The sequence below is a fragment of the Aspergillus thermomutatus genome (genome assembly GCF_002237265.1).
Source record: "Aspergillus thermomutatus strain HMR AF 39 chromosome Unknown NODE_53, whole genome shotgun sequence".
In the NCBI taxonomy this organism is placed as follows: domain Eukaryota; kingdom Fungi; phylum Ascomycota; class Eurotiomycetes; order Eurotiales; family Aspergillaceae; genus Aspergillus; species Aspergillus thermomutatus.
Window position 1 is genome coordinate 101,456 of NW_020798102.1, and position 26,368 is coordinate 127,823.

At 50.8% G+C, this 26,368-nt stretch overlaps 11 protein-coding genes across 11 annotated transcripts; 7 read left to right on the forward strand and 4 right to left on the reverse strand.

Annotated features, from left to right (window-relative positions):
• Positions 1–89: 89 nt before the first annotated feature.
• CDV56_108226 (NAD-dependent succinate-semialdehyde dehydrogenase) lies at positions 90–1,892 on the forward strand (the record flags this gene model as incomplete). The annotated part of the gene is made up of 5 exons (XM_026761845.1): positions 90–201; positions 254–623; positions 692–1,326; positions 1,437–1,698; positions 1,769–1,892. 5 exons carry the CDS (start codon positions 90–92, stop codon positions 1,890–1,892), a joined length of 1,503 nt encoding a protein of 500 aa, XP_026615978.1.
• Positions 1,893–2,664: 772 nt separating this feature from the next.
• On the forward strand, positions 2,665–4,347 carry CDV56_108299 (uncharacterized protein; the record flags this gene model as incomplete). The annotated part of the gene is made up of 1 exon (XM_026761918.1): positions 2,665–4,347. The coding sequence occupies one exon, from the start codon at positions 2,665–2,667 to the stop codon at positions 4,345–4,347; it is 1,683 nt and encodes a 560-aa protein (XP_026615979.1).
• An 829-nt stretch (positions 4,348–5,176) lies between these two features.
• On the reverse strand, positions 5,177–6,785 carry CDV56_108357 (alpha-hydroxy acid oxidase; the record flags this gene model as incomplete). Its single annotated transcript, XM_026761976.1, has 7 exons — positions 5,177–5,252; positions 5,347–5,423; positions 5,489–5,742; positions 5,821–5,895; positions 5,956–6,123; positions 6,212–6,549; positions 6,610–6,785. 7 exons carry the CDS (start codon positions 6,783–6,785, stop codon positions 5,177–5,179), a joined length of 1,164 nt encoding a protein of 387 aa, XP_026615980.1.
• Positions 6,786–7,193: 408 nt separating this feature from the next.
• On the reverse strand, positions 7,194–8,133 carry CDV56_108407 (uncharacterized protein; the record flags this gene model as incomplete). Its single annotated transcript, XM_026762026.1, has 3 exons — positions 7,194–7,274; positions 7,333–7,849; positions 7,898–8,133. 3 exons carry the CDS (start codon positions 8,131–8,133, stop codon positions 7,194–7,196), a joined length of 834 nt encoding a protein of 277 aa, XP_026615981.1.
• Positions 8,134–8,502: 369 nt separating this feature from the next.
• Positions 8,503–13,216, forward strand: CDV56_108443 (uncharacterized protein; the record flags this gene model as incomplete). The annotated part of the gene is made up of 12 exons (XM_026762062.1): positions 8,503–8,764; positions 8,828–9,550; positions 9,632–9,780; positions 9,835–10,732; positions 10,823–10,862; positions 11,260–11,485; positions 11,565–11,967; positions 12,045–12,518; positions 12,569–12,640; positions 12,713–13,017; positions 13,081–13,118; positions 13,186–13,216. The coding sequence occupies 12 exons, from the start codon at positions 8,503–8,505 to the stop codon at positions 13,214–13,216; spliced, it is 3,621 nt and encodes a 1,206-aa protein (XP_026615982.1).
• Positions 13,217–14,614: 1,398 nt separating this feature from the next.
• Positions 14,615–15,696, forward strand: CDV56_108597 (uncharacterized protein; the record flags this gene model as incomplete). Its single annotated transcript, XM_026762216.1, has 3 exons — positions 14,615–14,827; positions 14,894–15,232; positions 15,385–15,696. 3 exons carry the CDS (start codon positions 14,615–14,617, stop codon positions 15,694–15,696), a joined length of 864 nt encoding a protein of 287 aa, XP_026615983.1.
• A 2,939-nt stretch (positions 15,697–18,635) lies between these two features.
• On the reverse strand, positions 18,636–19,024 carry CDV56_108680 (uncharacterized protein; the record flags this gene model as incomplete). Its single annotated transcript, XM_026762299.1, has 3 exons — positions 18,636–18,794; positions 18,861–18,945; positions 19,008–19,024. 3 exons carry the CDS (start codon positions 19,022–19,024, stop codon positions 18,636–18,638), a joined length of 261 nt encoding a protein of 86 aa, XP_026615984.1.
• Positions 19,025–20,481: 1,457 nt separating this feature from the next.
• Positions 20,482–21,260, forward strand: CDV56_108730 (uncharacterized protein; the record flags this gene model as incomplete). The annotated part of the gene is made up of 2 exons (XM_026762349.1): positions 20,482–20,804; positions 20,882–21,260. 2 exons carry the CDS (start codon positions 20,482–20,484, stop codon positions 21,258–21,260), a joined length of 702 nt encoding a protein of 233 aa, XP_026615985.1.
• A 533-nt stretch (positions 21,261–21,793) lies between these two features.
• Positions 21,794–22,900, forward strand: CDV56_108760 (uncharacterized protein; the record flags this gene model as incomplete). The annotated part of the gene is made up of 3 exons (XM_026762379.1): positions 21,794–22,165; positions 22,363–22,664; positions 22,723–22,900. The coding sequence occupies 3 exons, from the start codon at positions 21,794–21,796 to the stop codon at positions 22,898–22,900; spliced, it is 852 nt and encodes a 283-aa protein (XP_026615986.1).
• A 461-nt stretch (positions 22,901–23,361) lies between these two features.
• Positions 23,362–24,127, reverse strand: CDV56_108786 (uncharacterized protein; the record flags this gene model as incomplete). Its single annotated transcript, XM_026762405.1, has 3 exons — positions 23,362–23,479; positions 23,547–23,622; positions 24,028–24,127. 3 exons carry the CDS (start codon positions 24,125–24,127, stop codon positions 23,362–23,364), a joined length of 294 nt encoding a protein of 97 aa, XP_026615987.1.
• Positions 24,128–25,117: 990 nt separating this feature from the next.
• CDV56_108816 (dihydrodipicolinate synthase family protein) lies at positions 25,118–26,206 on the forward strand (the record flags this gene model as incomplete). The annotated part of the gene is made up of 3 exons (XM_026762435.1): positions 25,118–25,271; positions 25,331–25,872; positions 25,931–26,206. The coding sequence occupies 3 exons, from the start codon at positions 25,118–25,120 to the stop codon at positions 26,204–26,206; spliced, it is 972 nt and encodes a 323-aa protein (XP_026615988.1).
• Between the last annotated feature and the right edge of the window lie 162 nt (positions 26,207–26,368).

The following is a 26,368-nucleotide window of genomic DNA, read 5'->3' on the forward strand; positions in this document are numbered from 1 at the left end:
AACAGTCTTGTAAGGGCATAAAGGTATCCATGGACCACAAATCACTTGCCAGAAGCTCATCTGGTGGTATTAACATTTGTGACGACAAGATGGATTCTACCACAACCTGCCAACTAAAAGACCCCTCGCTGCTGATCGGAAAGAACTACATCGATGGGCAATGGATTGAAGCTGCTTCAGGGAAGAGATTCAACGTGACAGGTGTGTCTACACGCAATATACGTCCCGAACGATTCTAATCGCCTCGAACTAGATCCTGCAACCGGCAACGTTATTGGATCCTGCCCAGAGTCCGCAAGCGAAGACGTGGAAACCGCCATTAAGTCTGCAGCTGCAGCGCTTCCAGCATGGCGATCTCGCACCGGGCGTGACCGTGGCCGGATTCTGCGCCGCTGGTTCGAGTTGATCATGGAGAACAAGGACGATTTGGCTACCCTCATCACACTGGAAAATGGAAAGGCCAAGCCTGATGCGACAGGCGAGGTCCTCTTTGCAGCGAGCTTCTTCGAGTGGTTCTCCGAAGAGGCTTCCCGGGTTTATGGGGATGTCATTCCACACAGTCAGCCTAGTTTTAGGGTGTCTGTTTTGAAAGAGCCTGTCGGAGTTTGTGGGTTGATCACACCGTCAGTCCCTCCTGCTTGTCCTCCTGCTTCTATCATCTTTCTAAGGCCTAACATCATATTTCGGTCAGATGGAACTATCCTGCTGCCATGATTACTAGAAAACTCGGTCCCGCACTTGCTGCTGGCTGCACTGTGGTTGTAAAGGCAGCCGGCGAGACCCCGTTTACCGCCAATGCGCTGATCCAGCTTGGTGAAAGAGCTGGTATCCCTGCTGGTGTTGTCAACAGTATAGCCGCGTTGGATAATACACCAGAAATTGGCCAAGCCTTATGTGCTTCCAACACTGTCCGCAAGATCTCCTTTACCGGCTCGACAAGAGTAGGAAAACTTCTTATGCAACAGTCTAGTCATTCATTAAAGAGGCTGAGCCTCGAGCTGGGTGGAAATGCCCCATTCATTGTCTTCGATGATGCTGACCTGGACCTGGCACTGGAAGGTGTCGTCGGCAGCAAGTTCAAGTCTTCAGGACAGACATGCGTGTGCTCGAACCGCATTTTCGTGCAGAGAGGCATTTACCCGGAGTTCCTTCGCAGACTTCAGGATATCGTTCGTGGATTCCAACTTGGGAACGGCTTCGATGATAAGACTACACATGGCCCATTGGTGACTCCGGCGGCGGCAGAAAGAGTTGCCGGTCTCGTGGACGATGCTGTGAGAAGAGGTGCGAAAGTGGAGATTGGAGGCAACAAGAGACCGGACCTTGGTAAGTCATGCTCTTGGAATGAATTCGACTATCTACAATTTCCACTGCTCAGTTACTGCTCCTCTCCCTTACCGATTGATGCTATAGCTGAGAACGAACAACTTTCTTAGGCCCGAACTTCTTCGAGCCGACTATCCTCACAAACGTCAGCGACGACATGCGACTGATGAAGGAGGAGATCTTCGGCCCTGTAGCACCAATACTTGCATTTGACACAGAGGATGACGTCGTCGCCGCTGCGAACAAGTGCGACGTAGGTTTAGCCTCGTATATCTTCACTCGAGACCTCAACCGCGCCCATCGTTTGTCCGAGCTCTTACAGTTTGGCATGGTGGCTGTTAACACTGGTGTTATCTCTGATGCAGCTAGCCCGTGAGTTTTCTCTTTCTCCTTCTCGTTTATTCTGTAGGTGCATACGCTAACAAAGATGCGTTTCCACCAGCTTCGGTGGGATTAAGCACTCAGGTATGGGGCGCGAAGGCAGTAAATATGGCATCGAGGACTATCTTGAGCAGAAGACTGTGGTGACGGGGAACATTAAAGTAGCTCATAAGTCTTACCTGTAAAGACAAAAATGGCGAATTGTAAACTTAGTCCGGTGCGTTTCTCCTATATGGCTGCAGGGTCCGTGAATCCCAAATTCAGGGAAAGGCCTCCTTCTCAAACAGAATGAGAACTAAAATCAAGCGTTGAATTCCATAATGACTAAAGGAAATGCGCATACCAGTGACCCGAAACATCGTGGGGGCCGTTCACATTGCTGGGGGTCCTTCAAGCGGTCAGGTCTAAGTTTCAGACATTTTGGACAGTATCAAAAATCATAAGTCACTGTCACACCGATTAGCCAAGCCACTCTCCATTAAAGGATGCTCATAATACTTATTCTAGCGCTGTCGTTGGTTGAGACACAGGCCTGAACACTATACACAATTGGTCACGCTGTGGAGTTCCCGTTTCGTGGATTTTGATTCCAAAGACAAGACTTGATAAGCGCATCATCCATGGAACATGTCCAATCATGGCCTCATTTGATTTAACCTCGCGCGGTGTATTTACAGTCAAACTCTATGCACGGTCATCCATGATCATAAACTGGGGAAGGGGAGATTGAGAATGGAGATAGGTAAGATAGGTCCTAGTGTCATGTCAGGCACGACAGGGGGAGTAGTAATGGGGCCTCTGATAAGAGTTTGTGCAAGATACAATCCTTCTCCATGCAATTGATTGATTGCCCAGGTCGATTTGGGTGCTTGTATCTTGTATATCTTCCACATACCTCCCCTCCCGCTATCCTACCCTACATCAGACGCTACTTGACGGGGATACATAGCAGCCAACATGTTCACACCGGCCAAAGAAATCCATCCAAGCGAGAAGACGGGTGATACAGCCGCCCTGGGTGCTACTCGGTCTCACTCCGCCTTCGACACCGAAGGAGCCGTCATCGATCTCCCGCGAGCGCAGACTAAACGTGGCATCCAGTCTCGTCATGCGCAGATGATAGCAATTGGCGGTATTATTGGCACCGGCCTATTCGTGGGGACTGGTGAAGCTCTTGCAGTCGCTGGGCCCGCGAACCTCTTCCTTGCCTTTGCCACAATTTGCTTCTTCGTTTACGGAATGGTGACTACTGTAATGACAGTTGGTACCTACCTTCCAGGGGAGGGTACCTCCATGGCCGCTTACGCCTCGCGATACGTTTCTAAAAGCTTAGGCTTTGCCATGGGATGGCTCTACTGGTACTCGTATGGTATCATTGTCGCCTACGAAATCACAGCTGCCGCACTGGTCATCGACTACTGGCCGAACAACATCAACGTGGCCGTCTGGTTGACCATCATGTTAGTCGTCATCCTGGGGTTGAACCTGATGCCAGTCCGCGTATACGCCGAGTCTGAGTTCTGGTTTGCCTCGCTGAAAATTATCATGATTGTTGGGCTGCTCCTCCTGTCCTTCATCCTTGCCGTCGGTGGGGGGCCATCTCATGAACGTCTGGGCTTCCGGTACTGGAATGACCCTGGTCTGATGAACAAGTATTTGGTGGACGGTTCCGCAGGCCGCCTCTGTGCCTTCGTCTACGCTCTCGTCTTCTCCATGTTTTCTTTCGTCTTTGGCCCGGAGCTCGTTGTACTCACCAGTGGAGAGATGCGTTCTCCCCGCAGGAATCTCCCGCGTGCCGCAAACAACTTCATCTGGCGTCTCATCGTGTTCTACGTGCTCAGCGCGCTTGCCATTGGCGTCATCTGCCCCAGCAACGCTTCCGGCCTAACGAACGGCGGTGTCGGCGCAGCAGCCTCCCCCTGGACCATCGCCATTCGAGAAGCCGGCATCACAGTCCTCCCCAGCGTCATCAACGGCGGCATAATCCTCTCCGCCTGGTCATCCGGAAACTCCTACCTCTACATGTCCAGTCGCAGTCTCTACTCGATGGCATGCGAAGGCAGCGCACCCCAGATCTTCAGCCGCACAAACCGCTTCGGTGTCCCCGTCAACGCCGTGCTAGCTAGCAGTCTCTACGCGCTCCTATCCTACCTCAACACCAGCTCGTCCAGTAGCTCCGTCTTCACCTGGCTCATCAACATCACCAACACAGCAGGCTTCATTTCCTGGATCTGCTGCTGCATTATCTTCCTCCGGTTCATGGAGGCATGCAAGGCGCAGGGAATCACCAATCTGCCTTACCAATCCGTTCTACAGCCCTACGCCACCTGGGTCTGTCTCGTCTTTTTCACTCTTCTCTGCCTCGTCAACGGGTTCTCCGTTTTCTTCCCGGGGCACTGCTCTACTCAGACCTTTGTGACTTCCTACGCTGGTATCCCTGCTTTCATCGTGATCTACCTCGTCCATCGGACCGTTCATCGAAACGATCGCTGGGCGTATCGTCCTGAGGAGGTGGATTTGACCACTGGCTTGGAAGAAATCGCCGCTCTTGAGGCCGAGGAGTTTCTCGAGGCCGAGCGGAGTTCCGAAGAAGAAACAAAGAATATATGGCTCAAGAAGATTAGGAAGACACTGGGTTAAGCATCGATTTCCCCTGCCTCGGAACCGGTCCCAGTGGATGAAGGAGTTTCCTTTTAGTTGATCTGATTCTTTTTTCTAGCGGCTTCAGTACCAGTTCCCTTCTATTTACATTCTTGCTTTTAACGATGTCGACACCGCTTGAGTTATATGGATGTCTTTCACCCATAGCCGTGTCAGCATTCCAAGGAACAGTTCAATCAGGAATTTCATATAAATGATACGATCCTTCCCTACGCTCTATCTAGACAGTGATTTCTACTTCCTTGATTCTCCTCGTCACGCCCGACACTTATATATGCGCGATCAGCACATGTTCGAGATCCCGGAGTACTTGGGCCTGGAGCCCGTTAGTCGACCGTCGCGTCATTCCTTTTCTGCATTGGATTGGATGCTGAGTTCACGGGGTTCTTTCATGGCTTGGCCAATATGGATATGGCAGGGCATAGCGAGGGCCCGTCTCTGTCAGATAAGGTTGATTTCTTGCCAATAGGCTCATAGCCGAAATACGATGTGATGGATGAACAGAAAGATAGGCTTGCATCCATTGCCGGCTACTTCCAAGGCTGCAGCTGCCAGAACGCGATACCTCTACACCGAACATATGCTGCTGATCTCTCGGCTCAAAGAGCGTCAGCGGCCACACGCCAGAGGCAGCAAGTGAAGGCGGTTCTACAGTCATCATCCTCAACTAGAAGCTCGATGGCTCTACCGGCCCAACACCCAAGCAAGGAACTACAATAGAAACGCTCGAATTTCAACTGCTTCATCGCTATATGCAGATACTAAGTTTTCTACTCTACATTGAGGCGCATACAGACGAAAGGCCTACTCACAGCTTCAATAGTCGACCGTCTGGCTGCAAAAGTGAGATATGATCACTGCTGATTTCAGAGACGGTTTTGCAACTATCTTCAGTCAGTTTTAAGACCCATGGTTGGAAGGTATAGAAAGCGATATTCAAGAGAGAGAAAAAAAAAAGCAGGAATATAAGAAACATACCCAGACAAGGCCATGCATGTTTTAAATTCGTCGTAGAGCAGATTGATTGCAAGTTCGACACCTGCCTGTCCGTCATACTGTATTGCATGCCTTGTTAGCACTCCAAGTACATGGTGGCGTCAGAGAGAAAACGAAAGCTTACAGCTAACCCCCAGACAGCTGGTCGTCCGGCAAGACAAAAATCCGCACCCAAGGCCAACGCCTTGAAGATGTCGGTACCGCGTCGGATGCCACCATCCACAGCGATGGCGATCTTACCCTTCGCGACGGGAACCACTTCACGGAGGACGTCGAGGGAGGAAGGGACGGAATCGAGTTGGCGCCCGCCATGGTTGGAGATGACGATACCGTCGAGACCGTATTTGATGGCGAGTTCGGCGTCTGCGCGGGTGTAGACTGATCCCGAAAAGGGTAGGATAGGGTAAGTTACTGGTTACTGTAGAATATACTTGACTGCGAGGAGGGACGACTTACTGCCCTTGCCCCAGATTTGCATTTTGGTGTGTTTGCGGAAGAAGGGGAGGAGGTCGGGCCATTCGATAGAGTCGTCTGGCAGCAGTTAGGGTACATTCCGGTACAGCATTTTGAAATAGAGGATTGAGAACGGACCGTATGCCATGCTCTCGTCGCCTTCCTCGAGGTTGGTCACGTCCACGCCGGGGAAGAGATTGGGGTACTCCATGCCCTTGGGGACCCCGAAGTTATTGCGGAACTCGTTGAGTCTGCGACCGAGGTATGGTGCGTCGAGAGTGACGAAGAGGGCTTTGAATCCGGCAGCTGAATTGAATCATTTACAAAAAAAAGTTAGTCGATCGTCTCTTTGTCTTGTCTTCTTGCAGCTTTTCGGCGGGGGAGTAGGATTCACCTTCGGCACGCTGAATCATCTGAATCATCGCATCTTTATTCTTGAGCAAGCTCATCTGCATAACATACGGGTTGCCCTTGGCATGTGCAATGACTTTCTCCAGAGCGATGGTGGAATAGTTGGACAGGCCCATCAGGATACCACAGGCGGCGGCAGCTTTCGATGTGCCCACCTCACCGTCTGGGTGGGCGAGCGCTTGCATAGCAGTCGGGGAGAACCCGAAGGGGAACTTGACCTGGGTTCCGAAGATGGTGGTCGTGGTGTCGAGCTGGGAGATGTCGCGCAGGACACGGGGTCGAATTAGATATCGGTCATAGGCTGACTGGTTTTCTTTGAGTCTGTACGGTGCTGATTTTTAGCGGAATTGACGGAAGCGAGTAGAGGGAGGTGAAGCATACGTGATCAGATCCATGGCTCCCTCGTTGTAATATTCTGCTGAGCTGTCAGTTTGGAACAATGTGTCGCAGATGGAGGACTTTCCTCGATATGCCTTCTGCATCTTGCTGGATCCGAGTCGCTCGAGATCCTTGAGGCAGAAAACCTCCTTGTTGAGGGTTTTTCCGCGATTCGCCATTGTAGCTTGAAGAAATCAGGCTTGTAGAAGAAGGTCAACGGTGGAATGAACGTCAAAATTACAAAAAGCCGAGGACTGGTATTTGAGTCAAGCTTAGAGGATTTAGAATCCTTGGGGGTTTTTCGCTATCGCCTGCCCGCCGAACTGGAGCGCCCCGCTGAGCCTTGGACTTAGACGTGGACGTGGCTGAGAGCTAAATCTAGACCAAATGTGGTTGAGAACAAACTATTATTGAACTATCAGCTTGGGTTTGAGTAATGGCCAGACTATTCAATGAGAGTCGACATGACAGTGTAGCTGTCTGTACGCTGAAAGGGAGTCGTGTGAATGATAGCAGACATTCTATATAAGTTATTTTAGAGTACTATTCCACACTCTGCAATCTGCATAAATTCCATACTGAGCCAGTTATTCTCCCTTGCATAGTTCTCCATTCGACTTCCAGATCTCGTACTCAAAGTCGGGTTGAAATTCAGTATAGAGTGTTTCCTGCCCAACCATCAGCGGCATTCATTCCAAGCTTAAGGGCTATTCAGTGAGGACTTACTGGGTCAGCGTTCACTTTGGCCGTGAACTCAGCTTCCTTCTCGCCGATGAAATTCTTTGGCAACCCCGTGCTCTCGACCATAATCTGGACTTCGCAAGACCGCTCCATGAGGGTAAATAGATAGGCAGCCTCATCAACCGTACCCCCAGTCGTCAGAAGACCATGATTCTGGAGAACAACGACCCGACCTCTGGCCCCAAGTGCCTCGGCAATACGTTCGCCCTCTTCAGCCCCCAGAACGACACCACCAAAGGACTTGTAGACTGCTTGTGTGCCCCAGAAGTTGCAGGTATCCTGGTTGATGATGTCGAGGGGCCTGCCGAAGGTGGACCACGCTTTCCCCGCGGGCGAGTGCGTATGGCAGGCAGCATGGATGTCAGGGCGAGCACGATGGATGGCGCTGTGAATCATGAAGCCTGCTGCGTTGATGGCGGCCTTGTTGCCGCCGATGACCTGGCCGTTCTCGTCGATCTGCACCATGTCGCTCGCTTTCAGCATGCCAAAGTGCTTCCCCATACTAGATAAGCATGTTAGAACGCCGTAAAAAGACTGGAATCGTACGTACGGGTTGATCCAGAAAGTCGTTGGGTCGACTGGATCCCTCACGCTGATATGACCGCTCGTCCCTTCAGTGAAGCCCTTGCGAGCGAACACGCGAAAGGCACCGGCCATGTGCTCGAGCTGCCACTGGCGTTTCTCGTAGGGGTCGTCAATCTTAGGGATGCCGGGGAACTCGTACCCGCCAGTCGCCAAGGCAGCGTGGTTGCCAGCATTCTGTGTAGCTGGTTTAGCGGCTTCCATTGTCGTGGACATGTTATGTTGATTTCCAAGTGGTGTAAAGTAGGTCCCATCCAACTCAAGATGGCCAGGCTTTTAGAAACAATCTGACCTGCCATAACGTCTTTCTCATGCTGTCATGCATACCTTAATATCATCAGTGTTCGTATCGCGATCGCCTTCCGAAAGAGAATCGGATCCCCCACTAAGATCGATAGGGGGAAAAGAACATCCCCTCATTATCTCCCCGTTCGCTCTGACCTTCCTCCGTAATTACTTCTTGCTCCCCTCCATTTTCAATTTCAAACGCAATCAATTTTGGGCTCCTGGCCTCCTATACGGCTCGATCTGAATTTCATTCTCAACCAGGGCAGGTGATGGCCCTCTCTGCCCATGTCTGTCTCAACCCGACATAACCAGCGGGCTCGGAAGCGCACAAAGACGTTCACCGGTTGCTGGACCTGCAGAACGCGCAAAATCAAATGCGACGAAGCCAAACCGAGCTGCCGGCAGTGTCATGAAAAGGGCCTGGTGTGCGATGGCTACGGAGCCCGTCTCCAGTGGCTCACGCCCGGCACAGACAGGGAGAGTCTCCTACCCGAGGTCCCGCCGGCGGTCTCTGGGGCTCAGTCACTCCGGCGTCTCATCCCGACTGGTCTGTATCCTTGTTTGTTGCCCTTTCCTTTTAGTGTGGTCGTGTAACTGATGGAGCCACCAGAACCGCCCCAGTCGGTTTTGGCGTGGAGTGAGGTTGATAGCATTCTCCGCTACATCGACTCCCTCGAGTCGGTCGTCACCGCCTCGCCGGGGGAGAATGTGAACGCCCATATCCACAACTTTGGTGCGTTCAGTGTACGACAAAAGTACCCTTCCAAGTTTTCTCTATCGGCGGCGCTTGACCCTAAGGGTACCAAGCCTCCAAAAGCCAAGCAGACCCGACAGGAGGCGGACGCGGCGTTCCCTTATGAAGATCCTACGACAGCCGACGTTACTCCCCCGTATGACTCGGAAGCTGAAGCTGCCTGGGATCTGCGTAACCTCCATGGGCATCCCTTCCCTTTGGGCTTTCTTACTGAGCAGCATGACTTAGACGCGTCCGCCATCTCGCCCCTTCTGACCACTCCGCACGTCGTAACCCATTTACCCTGCTATGAGGAAAGTATCCAGGACGCGGATTGCTACACACCAGAGGGGCCAGGAATTACCCCTGATCTCCTACCAGAAGAAGTACGGGTGGCTATCCGGTCACCTCTTGCCAGATCACATGAGACATTGGTCGTACCCACCCATGAGCGTCTTCTCATGGAACACTATCGAAATAGAGTGGTCAATCTATTCTGTGTGATCGACAATGCCAAGAGCCCCTGGAAGAACATTCATCTTCCCCGGGTCCTCCAATGCGCTGGTGAGATCAGCTTTGGAGGCTCCACAACAAGAATCCGTAATGCGTTAAGAAACGCCTTGCTGTCTATCAGTGCTTTCTACCTATCCAACGATCATCAGGCATTTAATCGGAAGGAAGACGCTCAGAAATGGGGGACGATTGCGTCCCGATATCGTTGCGATGCGATCGGGCTGCTCAAGAGTGCGATAGAGAGCGACCTGCACGGGGAAGAAAGGCCCAAGTATAAGGAGTTTCTCGCGACCACATTGTCCATGATCACGATTAATGTATGTTATACACCATCTAAATTGTCTTCTCGTCTTTTCCTAACCGCGTCGAAGGTCATGTCCGGTGATACAAGCACATGCAGCGTTCATCTAGACGGCGCCGAAAAACTCATTACGTACATGAGCGCTCGGAAGTCCAGATTCTCGCGCAAAGCTCAATCCCTCCATCGCATTTATCTATACTTACGAGTGATATATGAGAGCACGGCAGTAAGACGGCTGAGCGGCGACAGCTCCCGCTTCTCGCCGTCCTTGGGATCGCGAAGCACGGTAGGCCCGCAGCCGCCCATAGGACGGGAGCACCTCCTGCTTGCCGACGATGAGACCCCATCATCCATGGCGCACATGAACGCTGGAGAGCTATTCTCGTATGAGTGCATCTACGGTATACCGCAGAGCCTACTGCTGCTCCTCAAGGCCTCCATCGAACTAATCGACGAAGTGAACCACGAGAGAGCGAAAACCGGAAACTTCTGCATCTCCGACCCACTGAACCAGTTATGTAATGATCTCGAACGTGAAACCCTGGACTGGCCGTTGGAGGAGCGCCTTCGCCGACTAAGAGGCGACGGGAACAGCAACGACATCAGCGCAAACATCATCTATCACCAGACCCGAGCGTTCCTCAACTCACTGATTATCTACTTCTCCCAGAGCATCCGGCTGCTCGGCTTCCGTTACCTCCGGCAGTACGTGCAGGCGATTCTGGACAGCATCGAAGCCATTGAGCAGATCAAGGCCGAGACCAAGATCCTGGCCGCGCCGCTCTTCTGGCCGGCTTTTATTGGCGCTACGGAGGCATTCGAACCGCGGCAGCAGGAGCGGTTCCGACAGTGGTATGACCGTGTGGAGATGTATGGGATCACAGCGGTCAGGACTGGGATCCAGGTTGTACAACAAGTCTGGAGACAGGGGCCGACTACGGCCCGGCAGAAGCAGTGCACCTGGCGTAGTATTGTCGACCGGACGGGAGACTGTCTCATGCTGACTTGATCTGACTTGATAATCAGGCTTGTAAATGGGTCTCGACTAAATTACGTAGTTATGCTTTATGATTGGATCTGGGAGGCGCAGTTAGGTCGGTACGAAAACATTATGGATTGTTATCTTATGACTAGCGAGGAGCAAATCACATCAACTTCTATTTTACCTTACGAGAAAAGAAAGTAAAAGCATCTAGGTAGACCTTTTTGGTGGCTCTCTCGCTGTCATTTTCCCCTTCTGTCTGACTACCCCGGCCCACCAGGGGAGGAAGTATCCTGATCATATTTGCTTATAAGAATTTCTTTGATACCTCCAGTATTCACGAGCGCAATCCCTCTTACAGATCCCTCGGACAGTGTACACTGGCAATCCAACTGGAATGAAAGAAACAGTGCGTTTGGGCCGACACTTCTCGCGCGCCGTCAATCGGCCGCGCTGGATGTCATCTCCCCAAGTCCCCACACGAAATGGATTCAGCAATAATACATGTCGTAGACAAGGGCATCCTCAGCCATCGCATGTCCACCCGTCGACAAAGTCCGGGAGACGTACCTCCGGGTTTCTGGCCGCCGTTGTGGTCGCCGGGGTAGTTGGGTACAGCATCGCCGGCCTCTCGCGACCAACCACAACTGCGACCGAGGACCGGGACAAGGTTCCCACGATCCTGGATGAGCAGAAGCTCCCCGACGTTCGATACGCGACATTAGAAGAAATGCACCAGGTCAATCCACCGGGACCCAAATTATCCCTTGAGCATCACTAGGAGAAACCCCAAACTAACTGGCCTCTCCGCAGGACAGGCGATAGCCGAAATCGAGACCGAACTCGGCGAATTCGACGACATGATCTCAACCGATGACGAGGACCTGCGCATGCACGGCTTCGCGGAGTGGTCGTCCGTCAGAGTCGACTCGCTCCCTGTTGCTGTCGCTTATCCGCGCAGCACCGACCATGTCAGCGCGATCGCGCGCATCTGCCACAGGTGGAGAGTGCCCATTATTCCGTACTCCGGTGGTAGTAGTCTGGAGGGCCATACGGCGGCGCCGTTTGGCGGGATCAGCATGGATTTCGTCCATATGGATAAGATCGTGAAGCTCAATGAGGATGATATGGACGTGGTGGTGCAGCCCAGCGTACAATGGGTGGATCTGAACGAGCATTTGAAAAAGATGGGCACTGGGTTTTTTTTTCCTATAGATCCCGGTAACTCCAGTTTCCTAACCCTGTCCTTTGCGATTCGACTTGGTCTACTTGGATGGGAATGTATCGCTCCCCGACAGCCCCCAGCGCAAAAATCGGCGGGATGATCAGCACCAACTGCTCCGGCACAATGCGCGACTGGGTCATCAACCTCACCGTCGTCCTGGCTGACGGCTCCGTCATCAAAACCCGCCGGCGACCGCGCAAATGCAGCGCAGGCTACAACCTCAACGGCCTCTTCGTCGGCGCCGAAGGCACGCTGGGCATCATCACCGAAGCAACGCTCAAACTCGCCGTCGTCCCGGAGCACTCTTCCGTCGCCATCGTTCCCTTCCCGTCCATGCGGGATCCCGTGTCCGCTGCCGCGGCTGTCATCCGCAGCGGGACCCAGGTTGCGGCGCTGGAGCTGATGGATGAAGCCCAGATGCTGATTGTGAATGAGTCTGGTGTTATGTGTCTGCGGGTGTGGAGGGAGCAGCCGACGCTGTTCTTCAAGTTCTCTGGTTCTCCCGTGGCCGTGCAGGACAATACGGAGAGTGTGAGAAGGATTGTGGGTGCGTATGGACCGCAGGGGTTTGAGTTTGCGAGGGATGAGCGCGAACAGGCGCTTTTGTGGTCGGCGAGGAAGGAGTCGCTTTATTCGCTGCTTGCGCTGTGCAAGGAGGGGAGGAGCTGTGTATGTCCCCTTTACCACTTACCAGTGGAATCCCAACAGGTCCGCTTATGATTGACGTGTATGTGCGTTTAGGGAACACGGACGTCGCGGTACCCCTGAGCAGGCTAGCTGATATCATCGAGGCAAGCAAGGAAGAAGCGGCTGCGCTGGGTCTGAATGCCTGCATCAAGGGCCACGTTGGGGACAGTAACTTTCACGAGAATATCACGTATGACGGGACGAAGCCGGAAGAGTACGAGAAGGCCCGGGCGGCCGTTAAGAATATGGTCCAGCGCGCCTTGGATATGGACGGCACGTGTACGGGAGAGCATGGGATTGGATTTGGGAAGAAGGATGCGCTCCGATGGGAGGTCGGTGATGCGACTCTGACGTTAATGGTATGTTTTCTGGTCGAGGGACCTGGGACTGGGAGGAGCTTGCTGACAGGGGAATGACTGTAGAAAGTTCTTAAGGGGGCATTGGATCCTAACTGGATTATGTATGTTGTTGTGTCTCTCTCTCGCGAAAGCAAAGGGAATTGGCTGACTTGTTCGGGCATGTTGCAGGAACCCTGGGAAGATCTTTGATCGGCAATAACAGATTTCCTCGGGTGCTGAGGGATATCGATATATCCGCCAAGTTGACAAGGGTAGATCCCACAGATTCGGGCGTAGTTTCGCAGTGCTAAGTATAGTTTGAAGGGAGAAAATGATAGCATGTGCTACTTCTTTGAGGTGGCTTGGCTCAACTTTGGGATCCATTCCATAATGAATTAGAGCCACGAGTGTGTAAGGATCTAAAGAGAGAGTGTTAGTCAACTGCTGGTAGATAGGTCCATGTGGGTTGGATTATGGATGCTAACCCATGACCAGTCTAATTCATCTCTCTTGGAACATGATCACGCCGTCTTCTCCTGCATGCTAGTCTCATACTCGGAGTACTATTTCGATGACTTGTCTAATCAGTGATAACCATCGTTACCATCCCAGGGACGATCGCCCATGACCCGTGACCATCATCTGACCCTGCAGTCTCCCCCGTAGAATCTTCTGCTGCATTGATTCTCGCCTTCCAGAACTGCTCCAGCCCATGGCCCCGTGACCCCGACCGCAAAAGCTGTCGCATCCCCAGCGTTCTCGACCCAATTATTCTTAGAAAGATGGCGTTTCTCCCCCGGCATTTCATTTTCAGTTCTCTGTTCTCTGTTCCCGTCGGGTTGCCTCCCGCCCGGATTACTGAATTAAGCAATCCGAGTCTTCCACTGACCGTTGAGCAAATGATCACTTTGCTTTGTCTTAGCCTGTATGAGATTATCAGCCCGAGGCTTGGGAAAGATCAGGTATTGTATCATCGCTTCATCATGATTTTATCATCAGTTTGGTTTTGCCTGTCTTAATTCCTGCTCCTCCGTTCGCACCTTCGAGATACCGTTGTAACTTGTAATTCTCCATAGAGAGCGACAACTGTTACTGTCCTTCATATCAGGAAGATTCAAAACGTAGGTAGGTACTCGAACATGCGTACCATGGCTGTACAGAGTGTCATAAACCTGTCGAATACAAATAAACCTACCGACAATAATAGCATAGTTCGTGCCACGATAATTGCATTCCCGCTGGGTCTGGACCGAATCCATCGTTTCGACCAGACTCCCTCGCAGACTCTCTCACCATCATGCTTGCCTCTTTTGGCCACTTATCCAAATTTCGACTGTTCACATGAGCTATCTGGCTTGATCGTAGTACTACCCACCTTTTTCTGGTTTCGTTCATCCGTAGGTTCACAATCGTGAAGTATTTAAGGTGCTCGGTGGCTGCTCTTGAACTCAATCTGTCTTTGATTGTGTCTATCCAGCGTCTATTCTCCTCCCCCTGTGCAGTAATCAAGTCCATTGAACGACTACATCGCGACGTGTTAATCTTGCTTGCCCTTTGACAACTTTCTCGTACTTCGAAAACTGTTCGACCACACATCTACTGAGCTACTCTAATCATAATGTCTGTCTCCATTACTACCGACACTCCTGTCGTTCCTGCCACCAAACAGGCAGACGTCTCTCTGGGCTCCAAGGGTAGAATGCCAGAATTCAGTCTGGCTGGCAAGGTCGTCCTTGTCTCTGGTGCTGCTCGCGGTCTTGGTTTAACCCAGGCCGAAGCTCTCTTGGAGGCCGGCGCCAAAGTGTACGGCTTGGATCGTCTAGAGGAGCCTGTGAGTAACCTTGGCTCTACCACCTTGTTCATGGCACATCTTGTCTAACCATGCTGTATGTGGCAGTCCCCCGAGTTCTTCGAGATCCAGAAGCGAGCCAAGGAGGAACTGGGCACGGAGTTGCACTACCGTCGCATCGATGTGCGCGACTCGGAATTGTTGACCAGCACCGTTGAGCAAATCGCCAATGTCGAGGGTCGGATGGACGGCCTGATCGCTGCGGCAGGCATCCAACAGGAAACCCCGGCCCTGGAGTACACGGCCAAGGACGCAAACACCATGTTTGAGGTCAACGTGACGGGTGTGTTCATGACTGCCCAGGCAGTGGCCAAGCAGATGATTCGCTTTGGTAATGGTGGTAGCATCGCACTAATTGCGAGCATGAGTGGTACTGTCGCGAATCGGGTACGTTCCCATCAGTTCCTTTCCAGAGTGGGAAACGGGGATCCCCGGACTTCCCTTCCCCGCTTCTGACTTATGTCACGGTTGGCCATCAAATATCGGTTGCATGGCCTCGACTGTTCTCATCTGAACGAATGCAATGCTAACTTGACCAGGGTCTCATTTGTCCCGCGTACAATGCCAGCAAAGCCGCTGTCATCCAGCTCGGTCGCAATCTGGCCATGGAGTGGGGTCAATATGGCATTCGCGTCAACACCATCTCCCCGGGCTACATTGTCACGAAAATGGTCGAAGATTTGTTCATTCAGTTCCCGGAGCGCCGAGATGAATGGCCCAAGCACAACATGCTGGGTCGTCTGTCTACCCCCAATGAATACCGGGGCGCCGCAGTCTTTCTCTTGAGTGACGCCAGCAGCTTTATGACAGGAAGCGATCTGCGCATCGACGGTGGCCACTGTGCCTGGTAAAGATTTGTTCGTTGCTTTATTTTTATTTCAATTTTTCTCAGACGACCTTTATTTCTTAATGCTATTGCATGGCGTTTTGTGTCGGGAAATCAAGCGTGATCTGATTCGAGTCAACGTTCTCGTCATGACGTTCCCACTTCCCAGACTTTTCGCATGATCGCATCAAAGGAGGGGGAAAGACATAATCTTGTTTGTTTGTTTGAGTCCAGCGTCACAGATTTCGGTATTCGGGATAATGTATGGTTTTACTTTAGCATATTCGTGGTTTCGACCTACTAATGCTTGGATGATTACAACCATCTGACTCAAATTCCTGTCGCTGATCATCGTGGCCAACAGGGAATACAGCAACTAGAAAGTAGAGTTGCACAAGGCCGCATTATTGTCCATTTAGTCTGAGATCTGACCCACAGAATCATTAGGGAGGAGTCCGAGTAACGGGGCAACTCCGTTCGGCCTTTCTCCCGTCTTTGATCATTGTTTCTCGCTAAGTGCCAGGCCCAGAGAGAATGCTCGCGAACGAGACTCGAATCCGGGGTAACTAGTAACTACCTAAGCGATCCGCCCCAGAAGCCAAATATGTACATCCCGAAACAATTCCATGGTTCACGTTCACATTTACCCAAGTAGCCCATGATATCAGTTTCTGGATAGGCACGTGGACTGACTACCTTAGTTATTCGAACATAAAACAAAGTATCCAACACATTCATCGTTCTAAAAGTTCGAATCTCTGTTGGGATTGATCCAGAATCAGCCAGACGGTGTCACGAGTATTCAGTATTCGTGTCACTTCGATGACAACTCATGAGTTGAGGACTACGTACATTATTGAAAGGAATGCTTGAATCACTGATTTAATTGATGAAATTAACTATATACATGAATAATATATATAGGGTTAATTTATATAAGCTCAATCCGAGCTGGACTTCTCCTTTGCAGCCTCCTTCTCCTCTTCCTCCTTCTTCTTCTTCGCCTCCTCCTCTTCCTTCTCCTTGGCCTTCCTGGCCTTCTTTTTGGCCTTATCAGGCCTTGTTCTTCTTCTTTTTTTCTTGGGCGGGGGGCCAGCGCCCGCAGAGGACGCAGAGGGAGCGGGGCCAGCGGGCTTGGTGATGGGGCGGCGGCCGCGGGCCCAAGGACAAGCAACCGGGGTGTAAACCGGGTGCCGGCGGCCGCATTGCGGGCAAATCGGCCAGCACTCGCCGGTGTGGAAATTTCCACACTGGCCACATCGGCCCCGCTCTATATCCAAGTATGTATTAGTAGTGCCACTCCTCAATGCTTCTCATGGAGGTTGAATCAGTACTGACTTTTTGTAGCAGGCGGGGCGGGGGGAGTGCGGGGAGCGGGCGGCGCCGCAGCAGGAGTTTCGCTGAGAGGAGGCCTATACCGATGTTAGACATACATTGATCCAGTCCAAAGATTTGCTATTGGGGCCAGCTCAATGCTATGTAACTCACATTGTGGTAAGCGAAGATTTTTGAAGTGCAAAAGGAAAACAAACAACATGGGCTCTACGATGCTCTTTTATTACTTGGGATTATGAACACTTGGAAAGGGCCACGGCCAGCGCACTTGCTCCAGACCACAGTGATGCTCCAGCTCTACTCTACGAATCGGAAGGTGATAACCGACATTCGGCAGGAAACACATAGATACACTTTGCAAGGCAGGCCCATTCAGGGTGTATTTTAATTAAGAAGTACTATATAGAGAGCAAGTCAATGTAACACATTCAGTAATTAGCATCTACATAGGCACGTAACCTTACCAGCAGGGCTGACATCCACCCAAATCGTATCAACAAGTCTCGATGACATCGAGTATGTCTCAGGGTGTTATAGGCATAACTTGACCTGATCTCAACGCTATTCGAGGAGGCGCAGCCATCAGGTCCGGTCAAAACAATCTGCTCAGCCCGCCCGTACCATGCTCAATGTCTCCAGCCCATCTCACACGGAAAAGAGTTAGCTGAGCTGGATGATTAAGCCCTTCAATCCGCTACAATCAAGACCAAGAGTTGCAGGAACGATTATGTGACGTCCACGCCTCTTGTCTACGGGGATGAAGATTATCCAGATGATATAAACAAACGCAAGAGCTCCGCCATGAAGCCAAAGGATATCCCCGGAGCGTCGTTAGATAGCGTCAAAAATCGGACCACTAGGCTAAGGTGTCTAGATTGTCATCCAACAAGCTAGCAGTGATATTCAAACATGTTATGGCTCATTTTGACACTATCAAAATCCAATACCACTAGACTAAAAAGGTGTCCGCACGATGTACTCCTTAGGTAGTCGAGGGATTACATGTCCATAGTCATAGTGGTATAATATTTTAACCGACACCTTTCATCCGTCGCTAGTCTCCCGACCAAGATGAAGATCTGCATCTATGACGGAATAGATACATGAATAACATATACAATGTTAATTTATATATGCTCAGTTTGAGCTGGGCTTCTCAGCCCCCTTCTCTTTCTCTTTCTCTTTCTCCTCCTCCTCTTCCTTCTCCTTCGCCTTCCTGGCCTTCTTTTTGGCCTTGTCGGGGCGCTTTCTTCTTCTTTTTTTTGCTGGCGGGGGTGGAAGGCGGCGCCCGCCGAGGAGGCAGGGGGCCCCGGAAACAGAGGGGTACCCCCCAGGTGTGGGCCCCGCCGTAGATGTTCACCACCATTGGTGGCAGTGGGGCCGGGGCTGGAGGAGCTTGGCGGGGCGCGGCCGGGCGACAGGAGCCAGGGCGGTGCCTCTGCCCGCATTGTGGGCAGAGGTAACAGGTGTCTTTGTGGTAATTACCACAACTTGCACAACGCTTCCGCTCTATATCCATATTAGTAATGCCACTCTTCAGATGTTTCTCATGAAGGTTGAATCAATATACTGACTTTTGTTGTTAGCGGCCGGAGGGTGGAGCGGGAGGGGCCGCAGCAGGAGTCTCATTCAGAGGAGGGTATGACCATCACCATTGAAAGTGTAATTGTTGACCACCGATGGTGGCGGCAGGGCGGCATTTGCCGGCGTGCCGGCGGCCACATTACTGGCAGAAGGGCCAGCATCCTCCGGTGTGGAAATTTCCACAAGTGTCACAACTCTTCCGCTCTATATCCAAGTGTCAGTATTGCCACTCTTCAGATGCTTCTCATAAGGTTGAATCAATGTACTGACTCTTAGAAGCGGGGGGAGCAGGACTGCAGGAGGGGCGGGCGCAGCAGGAGGAGCGGGCGCAGCAACTGTCTCGTTAAGGGGAGGCCTATACCAATGTTAGACATACATTGATCCAGTCCAAAGATTCGCTATTGGGGCCAGACGTACCTTGGGCCCCCAGGCATAAGCCTGAGGCTTTTTGCAGACCGGTAGTCCGCCCATTCATTCACGGATGCGCCAGCATGGGGGTATACGTCAAGAATGTTCCTGGAGACTTTAGCGGTGCTTTTTGGACCTTCAAATCTCTCAAGGCCTACACTTAGATTCTTAGCAGGGCTGTTTGAACAGAAAAAGACAGATAAGTATGATTCTTCTGTTCATACTTGGACGAGGCCGTCAGTGATGGTTCAGTATCTCTCTTAGGGCCGTCTGAACCTCGGTAGCCTCCCGCTCAAGAGAATAGAACTCTCTGCCGCGGGGAAGTGGGGTCCTATTGTGTCGTCTACTAAACGTTAGCAAAGAAGCCTCAGAACGTCTGCTGTACGACACGTCAACGTACCTTCCGAGACTTCTTTTTGCCCGTTGTTCCATGTTGGGATCTGTGGGCCTGTTCCATATTCGAAAAGGCATCGATAAGATCCAGAAGAGCTTCCGTCACTTCAATATGTATGGCGGCGGTCCAGTTTAGGGTCGGATCGAGGAAACCAGCGTACCATTGATGATCGCGGAAAGGTCAAGAGCGTTTCTGGCCATACAAGCCGCCACCTAGCCAGCACCAACATCAGTATATTAACAGAAAAAGGAAGTTATCAAAACATACGGGCTTGCAAAGTGCGTGGTGGGTGCGGCATTGCCTGCACAGCGTTGATGTGTTATGTTTGATGACACAGTCAATGAAGAAGGGACGTGTGTCATTTGAATCCCAATTTTCTGCTGCGGTTCTTAACCACGACATGCACCAATAGGTGCCACATAACAAGGTGTCTAGGGCCTGGTCCCGGGTGAGCGTGGTCATTTCGCTCAACGCTGTGTACTCACACTGTAGGTAGCATTCAAAAAGACACCTAAAGGAGATTGTTGTGAGAAACAAACTTTGCTGTTGCAATTGCTGGTGTGGATGAAAGTAAGAATAGAAGGGATGAGAGATGATATGAGGGAAGAGAGAAGATGTGAGGCTGTGAGGAGGGGGGAACTGCTAGAGCTACGGAAGCTTCCATTATTATTCACTTAACCACAGGAAGGTGCGCATTCACCTGCCTAATAGGCAACAATACTCATTTCAGGTATACTTGCTTACTATATGAAATGACGCCCTTCTACTCAAAGAAAATAAATAACGACATTTGAGCAACACAGATAGGAGCAACCCATTTTGGTTGAGAAGTCGTTCAGATCTACATACCTAGGCATGTAACCCTAGTCTCAAGTCTATGATTCCCCGGAATCTCGAAACTTTAAGGTCGATGAGCTCAAAAGGGGTATGTAAAATTGAGGATCAGCGGATCGTAATACATATGCCTGAGTTGACATCATTTTGACTCATGTATAGGTGGAAGTATATATTCATGAGCTCATCTCACGTTCACCTTCACAATTCGATTCCTTCCTCTGTTAAAAGCTGTTGCTTGTGGTTCCCTCAGCCATGACTCGTCGTGATCTGAGCAAAGAGGCCATGAAGGCCAAACGGTCCGCCATTATCAACCACATTCAGCAGCTCCAGCAAGCCCTCAGCTCCGTCAGTACTCCCAACTTTGGGATTGACGAGCTCTGTGAGCTGGGGTTGAAACCAATCAGGGTTGAATTAACGCCAGATAAGGAGCTTTTAGAATTTGAGCCCTGTTTTTTCATGCCCCAGCCTAAATCCATTTCGGAGTATCCGTTCATGCCGGGCGAAGTGATATCTGATCTCGAGGAGGAGCGCACCTATGAAAAAACCCTGGCTGAGCTTATTAGGATGTACCCAAGGTTGGAAAATCCAGAGGAAAAAGCTCGGGAGGAAATCTATGGAAGTCGGATCTCTCACTTCTCTTTCATCACGTTAGCTCCCATGCGTATAACCGTCGCTCTGGGATTTATATCTCCGACAGGCCAGCATCTTTGGTCGAACTCTCACCACTGCGGGACTTGTTGACTTTGTGGACGGCGAAGGGCCGTGTTTCTATCGACCCAGGGGACAGGATAGGGGACGGGCACTGGAACGCATGGTATTCCTACATGCACATCGACCAACCTGCGCCAATGCCCCACATAATAGTCGAACTCCACGTTCAATATCGTGGGAACGACACGAGCCTCACCCATGCTGAAGTCAGTGGGCTCCTCCATCACATGTATCACTGGTATGATTTCGAAGAATTTGAACAGTACGCTATGGGCCCCGTGAGTCTACACCTCTTCTCCACTGATCCTGAGCTCTTCTAACTGTACAGACAGATGTTGGCCATATCGTATATGTGTCCCAAACATGCGAGGATTATTCAGGCACATTACGATGGGGAAAAGGTGGTGTTGCAGTACTCCCCTCTCATGAGTTTCGAAAATAAAGAAACAGCACCGACGTCACTGTTTGCGCGTTACCTATCTGCCGTGCCTATTGGGCTTACCTCAAATACCCTCTGTATCAGGTAAGGTAGGTAGAATGGAAGAGAGGTCTTTGGAGATTACTCCTGCTTCACTGAACTATCGAATTGCTCCTGGCTTGGCAGTCTGATGTTTCGTTCTTCTTGCTTTGCGCTAGGATTCCGGGAATGGAAGGATGTACGTAGCTAAGCACCTTCCTTCAGTTAGGAGTTTCCTGAAGACTCGTGTGATGGAGAGCTTTTCATAGCCGTCGAATGTCGCTGGCCTTGATTCTCTCCTCCATGCACTCGCAATTTTAGCAGCACACGATACGTTTCTACAATAGAGTCCAAGTACCTTTTTCAACTTCGAGATTCGCTTTCCTAGAAACCATCATGCCTAAAATCAAGTGCATCCCCACAAACCCATATGGCTGGGGCCGTTTAGCCAGGGACCACGGAGTAGACAAGGTGACAGTCAACAAGATCGATGCCATGCAGTCTGGTTCCTGCGTCACACCCGAGCAATTCCTCACATTCCGCGTTTTTTGGCGTCCAAGGAAGACAGTGAAGCAGATTACTGGTCGAAATGGAGTGTTCAAAAAAGACGATCTTGAGAAAATGGCGGAGATCTTCAGAACTAATAATGAACGCTTCCACGCCGACTTCGAAGCTTACCTGCGGTCAATCAGAGACAAGAGTGATGCTTCGATTGAGTTGGGACCATTTGCGGTCGTCAGAGAATACCAATTGGAAGCCGCTAAAATGGTTCCAAAAGAAGATAAAGTGTCGACTAGCGTTAGGATGAGCCGAACGCCCGACATAGAAACATCATCCGATAGATCCCAAGAGGGCCGCACACCCTCAGAAAGCAACACAGGGACAACTGACCCCCATTCGACACCAGCGGCTGAGCAGGAGTGGCAGACATTCGAACAGACCCCGACGAGCAATATGTCAATCAGGCGCTGATAGCATTTCTCGACGCGGTAACCCTGAATACCCCCAACCACAAGTGTTATTGGGGTATACGACGTCTCCCGTTCAAGGTCAAGTTCGATCAAGCCAGCATAGAGGCCCGCACAGATGGCTATCTGCCCAATCGCGCTAGGGACGAAGAAGCGTTCGCAATCGTGGAAACCAAGGCTCGTCTCCGGCAAAAAGGCGACCAGAGAGATTGCGAAATCTACATGCAAGAAAGCGCCGAGATGGTCGTTTGGATACTTAAGGACAAGCGTGAGGGACGCACAGTGCGCCTCAACAACCAGTAAGTTTGACTTCCATTCAGCATTATCAGCTGGCTACTAATACTCTGTGTCATTAAGACGCCTTCTAGTCTCCCAAGATCGACATAAAATCTACCTTACCTGGGCATCATATAATGCATCCTATGTCGACTACGCACAGATGGCTATCTCTACGGACCCAGGGGGGGCGACGAAGCATTCGCAATTGTGGAAACCAAGGCTCAGTGTTGAGGAAGATCAGGATTTAGGAATGTGACCTAACCACAGGCATCAGCTAGAGAAGAAGGAAAGACCACAGTATTTATTCCTCAGATAGTAAATAATATAAGCCTTATTCACGGCTCTAGAGGCTCTATATTCACTTTATTCTTTGAATACATTGCCTATATATCGTTACTCTTTAGTCTCTATTAGAAAGTACTCCTATTAGGCTATCTTGATTAGTAGAGTAATTAGAACTATAAGAACACCTAGGGAATGCTCTTAATTAAATAATAGATAGCATGATAGTAGCAATACCTTTATTATTGAACTAATTACTAGGGTATAAGATGCTCACCCCTTAGCAGGTAATGATATCTCTATAGGTCACATACTGCCCACATGACCCCTGCAGTTCACTACATACAGGCTCGCTGTGCCTAACAATATGCTGCTTAAGGGACTACAGTCTATAATGTAGGTAGGCGATCATCATCTCCCTCAGACCCCTGACTTTCAGTTTTCTCCCAATGGCTTGCCGTAGGCGGGACTTGAGATGGCGGCGCCCGCATTGCCCACAGAGGGGCCAGCACTCGCCAGTGTGGAAGTTTCCACACTGGCCGCATCTGCCCCGCTCTATATGCAAGTATTAGTATTACAAGTCTTCAAATGCTTCTTCTGAAGGTTGAATCAATACTTACTTCTTTTGTTTGCGGGGCAGGCCGGGGGCCTCTTTGGTGGTAGAGGTCCTATACCGATGTTGCACATAAAGGTTCGCTATTGGGGCCAGCTCAACGCTATGTACTCACATTCCATGTATTGGGGCCAAAAGGCACCAAAAGAAGATTGTTTCTGAGACCTCAATTTTCACTGCTGGGGTTGAAGAAGGAGCGCGAGGAATTTGCCGCTTGGATGCTCATGAAGATCATGATCAAGGAAGTCTGTGACTATTAGTCACTGAACACATTGCAGCTCAGATGAATGGTGTGCTTACTTCTAGCCTCAAGGGCTACCTCTTACATAGAGGTGCGTCCAGTAAGCCAGGAGTTGAGCGTTGCAATTCCAGACCTTCTTGATGACTAGCATTCATCTCAACACTGTTTCCGATTTGAACCTTTGCCTTTGTTAGCAAGGCGCAGCTCCAAGGATTGTCTTGTTTGTTTGATTGAGAACAGGAAATACTTATGCTGTACTGGTAGACATTGCGAGCAGGGAACTTGGTGAAGGCCGGCGGGGGCCGGCGCCCATAGAGGTCTGCAGAGGGGATTGGGTGGGCGGCCATGGTGATGGAATGTGGCCGTCACCATGGCTATACAAGTTGTTAACAACCCTTAGTAGCTGGTGGTGGGCTTAGGGCCAGCAGGTGGGACGACAGTAAAGGAGATTGTTTTAGTTAAAAGTAAGGAATAAGGTGGAAGGGATGGGAGAAGATATGAGTGCTATGACAGGGGCGGGGGAAGTTGTAAGAGCTACAGAAGCTTCCATCATTCAGTCAACCGCAGGAAGATGCACATTTACTTAACTAATAGGCAGTAATGCTTTCTATTTTAGCCCTTCTACTCCAAGAAAATAAATGACAACATTTAAGCAACATAGATAAGGGCAATCCAAGTCCTAGTGAAGGAGTAAGCTTTAAAGTCTTAGTTTGATTCCACTCTACTGAATATATCCAAATAGTCCCAGAGTAAATATATATCTTCGCTACACGTGTTAAGGATGGTGACATACCAGGACTTCTCATGATTTTAAATTGGTACAGTCAAAGGTAGGTCAAACTTGAGTTTGAGCTCAGGAACACTCAACAAACAATATATATGCTAATAAATTAAGGATAGAAGATGCAATATTGCCATTCATTATGGCTGTGGAGCACAGATGGGATTATCTGATGACAATATTCCAGAGAAAACCCTCATGGTATGCCTTGGCTATGGATTCCCTGGGGATTCAGACCACAAGTCGGTACACAGTGGAGCTAGAAATTTATATCAAGCCTGACCAGAAACACTAAGGCATCGGAAAATGTCTCTTAGACGAACTGGTGTCAGATTGCCGAGGGTGGTGGGGTTTACCTGCGTCTCTCGGAGAGAATCCGAGATGTTGTTTTCATAAATATGGGATATTGAGGGGAACATGAAGATCCACGACAACTATTTAAAGAGATGAATTGAACCCAATCCAAGTGCGGGGACAACTAGCACATTGAATCGTTCACACGATCCGACACCAGGCGTACTCGTCCTTGACCTCGAGCTTGAGAATATAGAACACGATGGCATCAAATCAGATCAACCGCAACAAATTCTTTCCAGGAGGCATTCACGTTCCCTGTCTGACCTTCTTCCAAAATAACCCACGCCAGGACATTGACTGGGACGTACAAGAGAAGCATCTCTCGTTCCTTATCCAGTCCGGTCTCCACGGAAGTACGTCCCTCTCCCCCATCCCCCCACCATACAAGGCTGCAACCTAACAACGTCAACAGTCGTCCTCGCCGGCTCCAACGGCGAAGCAGTCACACTCTCAACCGTTGAAAAGACCTCTCTCGTCCAACTAACCCGCAAGCTCGCAGCCCGCCTCAACCGCCCAGACGTAACCATCACCCTCGGCTGCGGCGGCCAATCCACCCACCATGTCATCGACGAGACCATCGCAGCCCAGCAAGCCGGCGCCGACTTCGCCATGGTCCTAGTACCGAGCTACTACCATTTCGCCATGGACTCCGCCGCCATCGTGTCCTTCTTCGAAGAAGTCGCAGACCACAGCCCCATCCCCGTCATGGTGTACAATTACCCCGGTGTAGCGGCGGGGCTGGACGTCGACTCTGACATGCTGGTGAAGCTGAGCGCGCATCCGAATATCTCGGGTGCCAAGTTGACGTGTGGAGGTATTGGGAAGGTCCCCCGTGTGACGGCCAATGCGGCGAGTCCGTTCAGCGTGCTCGGTGGGCAGATTGACTGGATGGGCCCGGCGATGGCGGTTGGTGCTGTCGGGGCGATTACGGGAATGGCGAATCTGTACCCGAGGGTGAGTATCCTTTTCCAGGTCTGTTTACTGTGCGCTGATTGTGATACTGTGGCGGTAGGCGTGTGTCGAGCTGTACGATCTCTACAAGGCTGGTAAGGTCCAGGAAGCAACGGAGCTCCAGTTGAAGGCTGCCACGTCGGAATGGGCCTTTGCAAAGGGAGGAATCAACGGGAGCAAATGGGTCGTCGCCAAATTGCTGGGCTATCCCGATGACAGCGCCGCTTGCCGAAGACCATATCCTCTCTTCGCGGATACAGCTAAACAAGAATGGATGCTTGAGCTAGCCGGGAAGCTGAAGCCAGTCGAGGAGGTGCTGCTCACACGTTCAACATAGCCAGAATATCATCATCTTATAGTACATAGATCCAATCAATCAGTCATTTACATCAAAATATAGTACAAACCCTCCCTCACACATCAAACCCATACCCAAACCCACGAACCGTCATCAACCAACCACCCCTACAACTCCCTTCGCCCCCAACCGCCCCAAAAC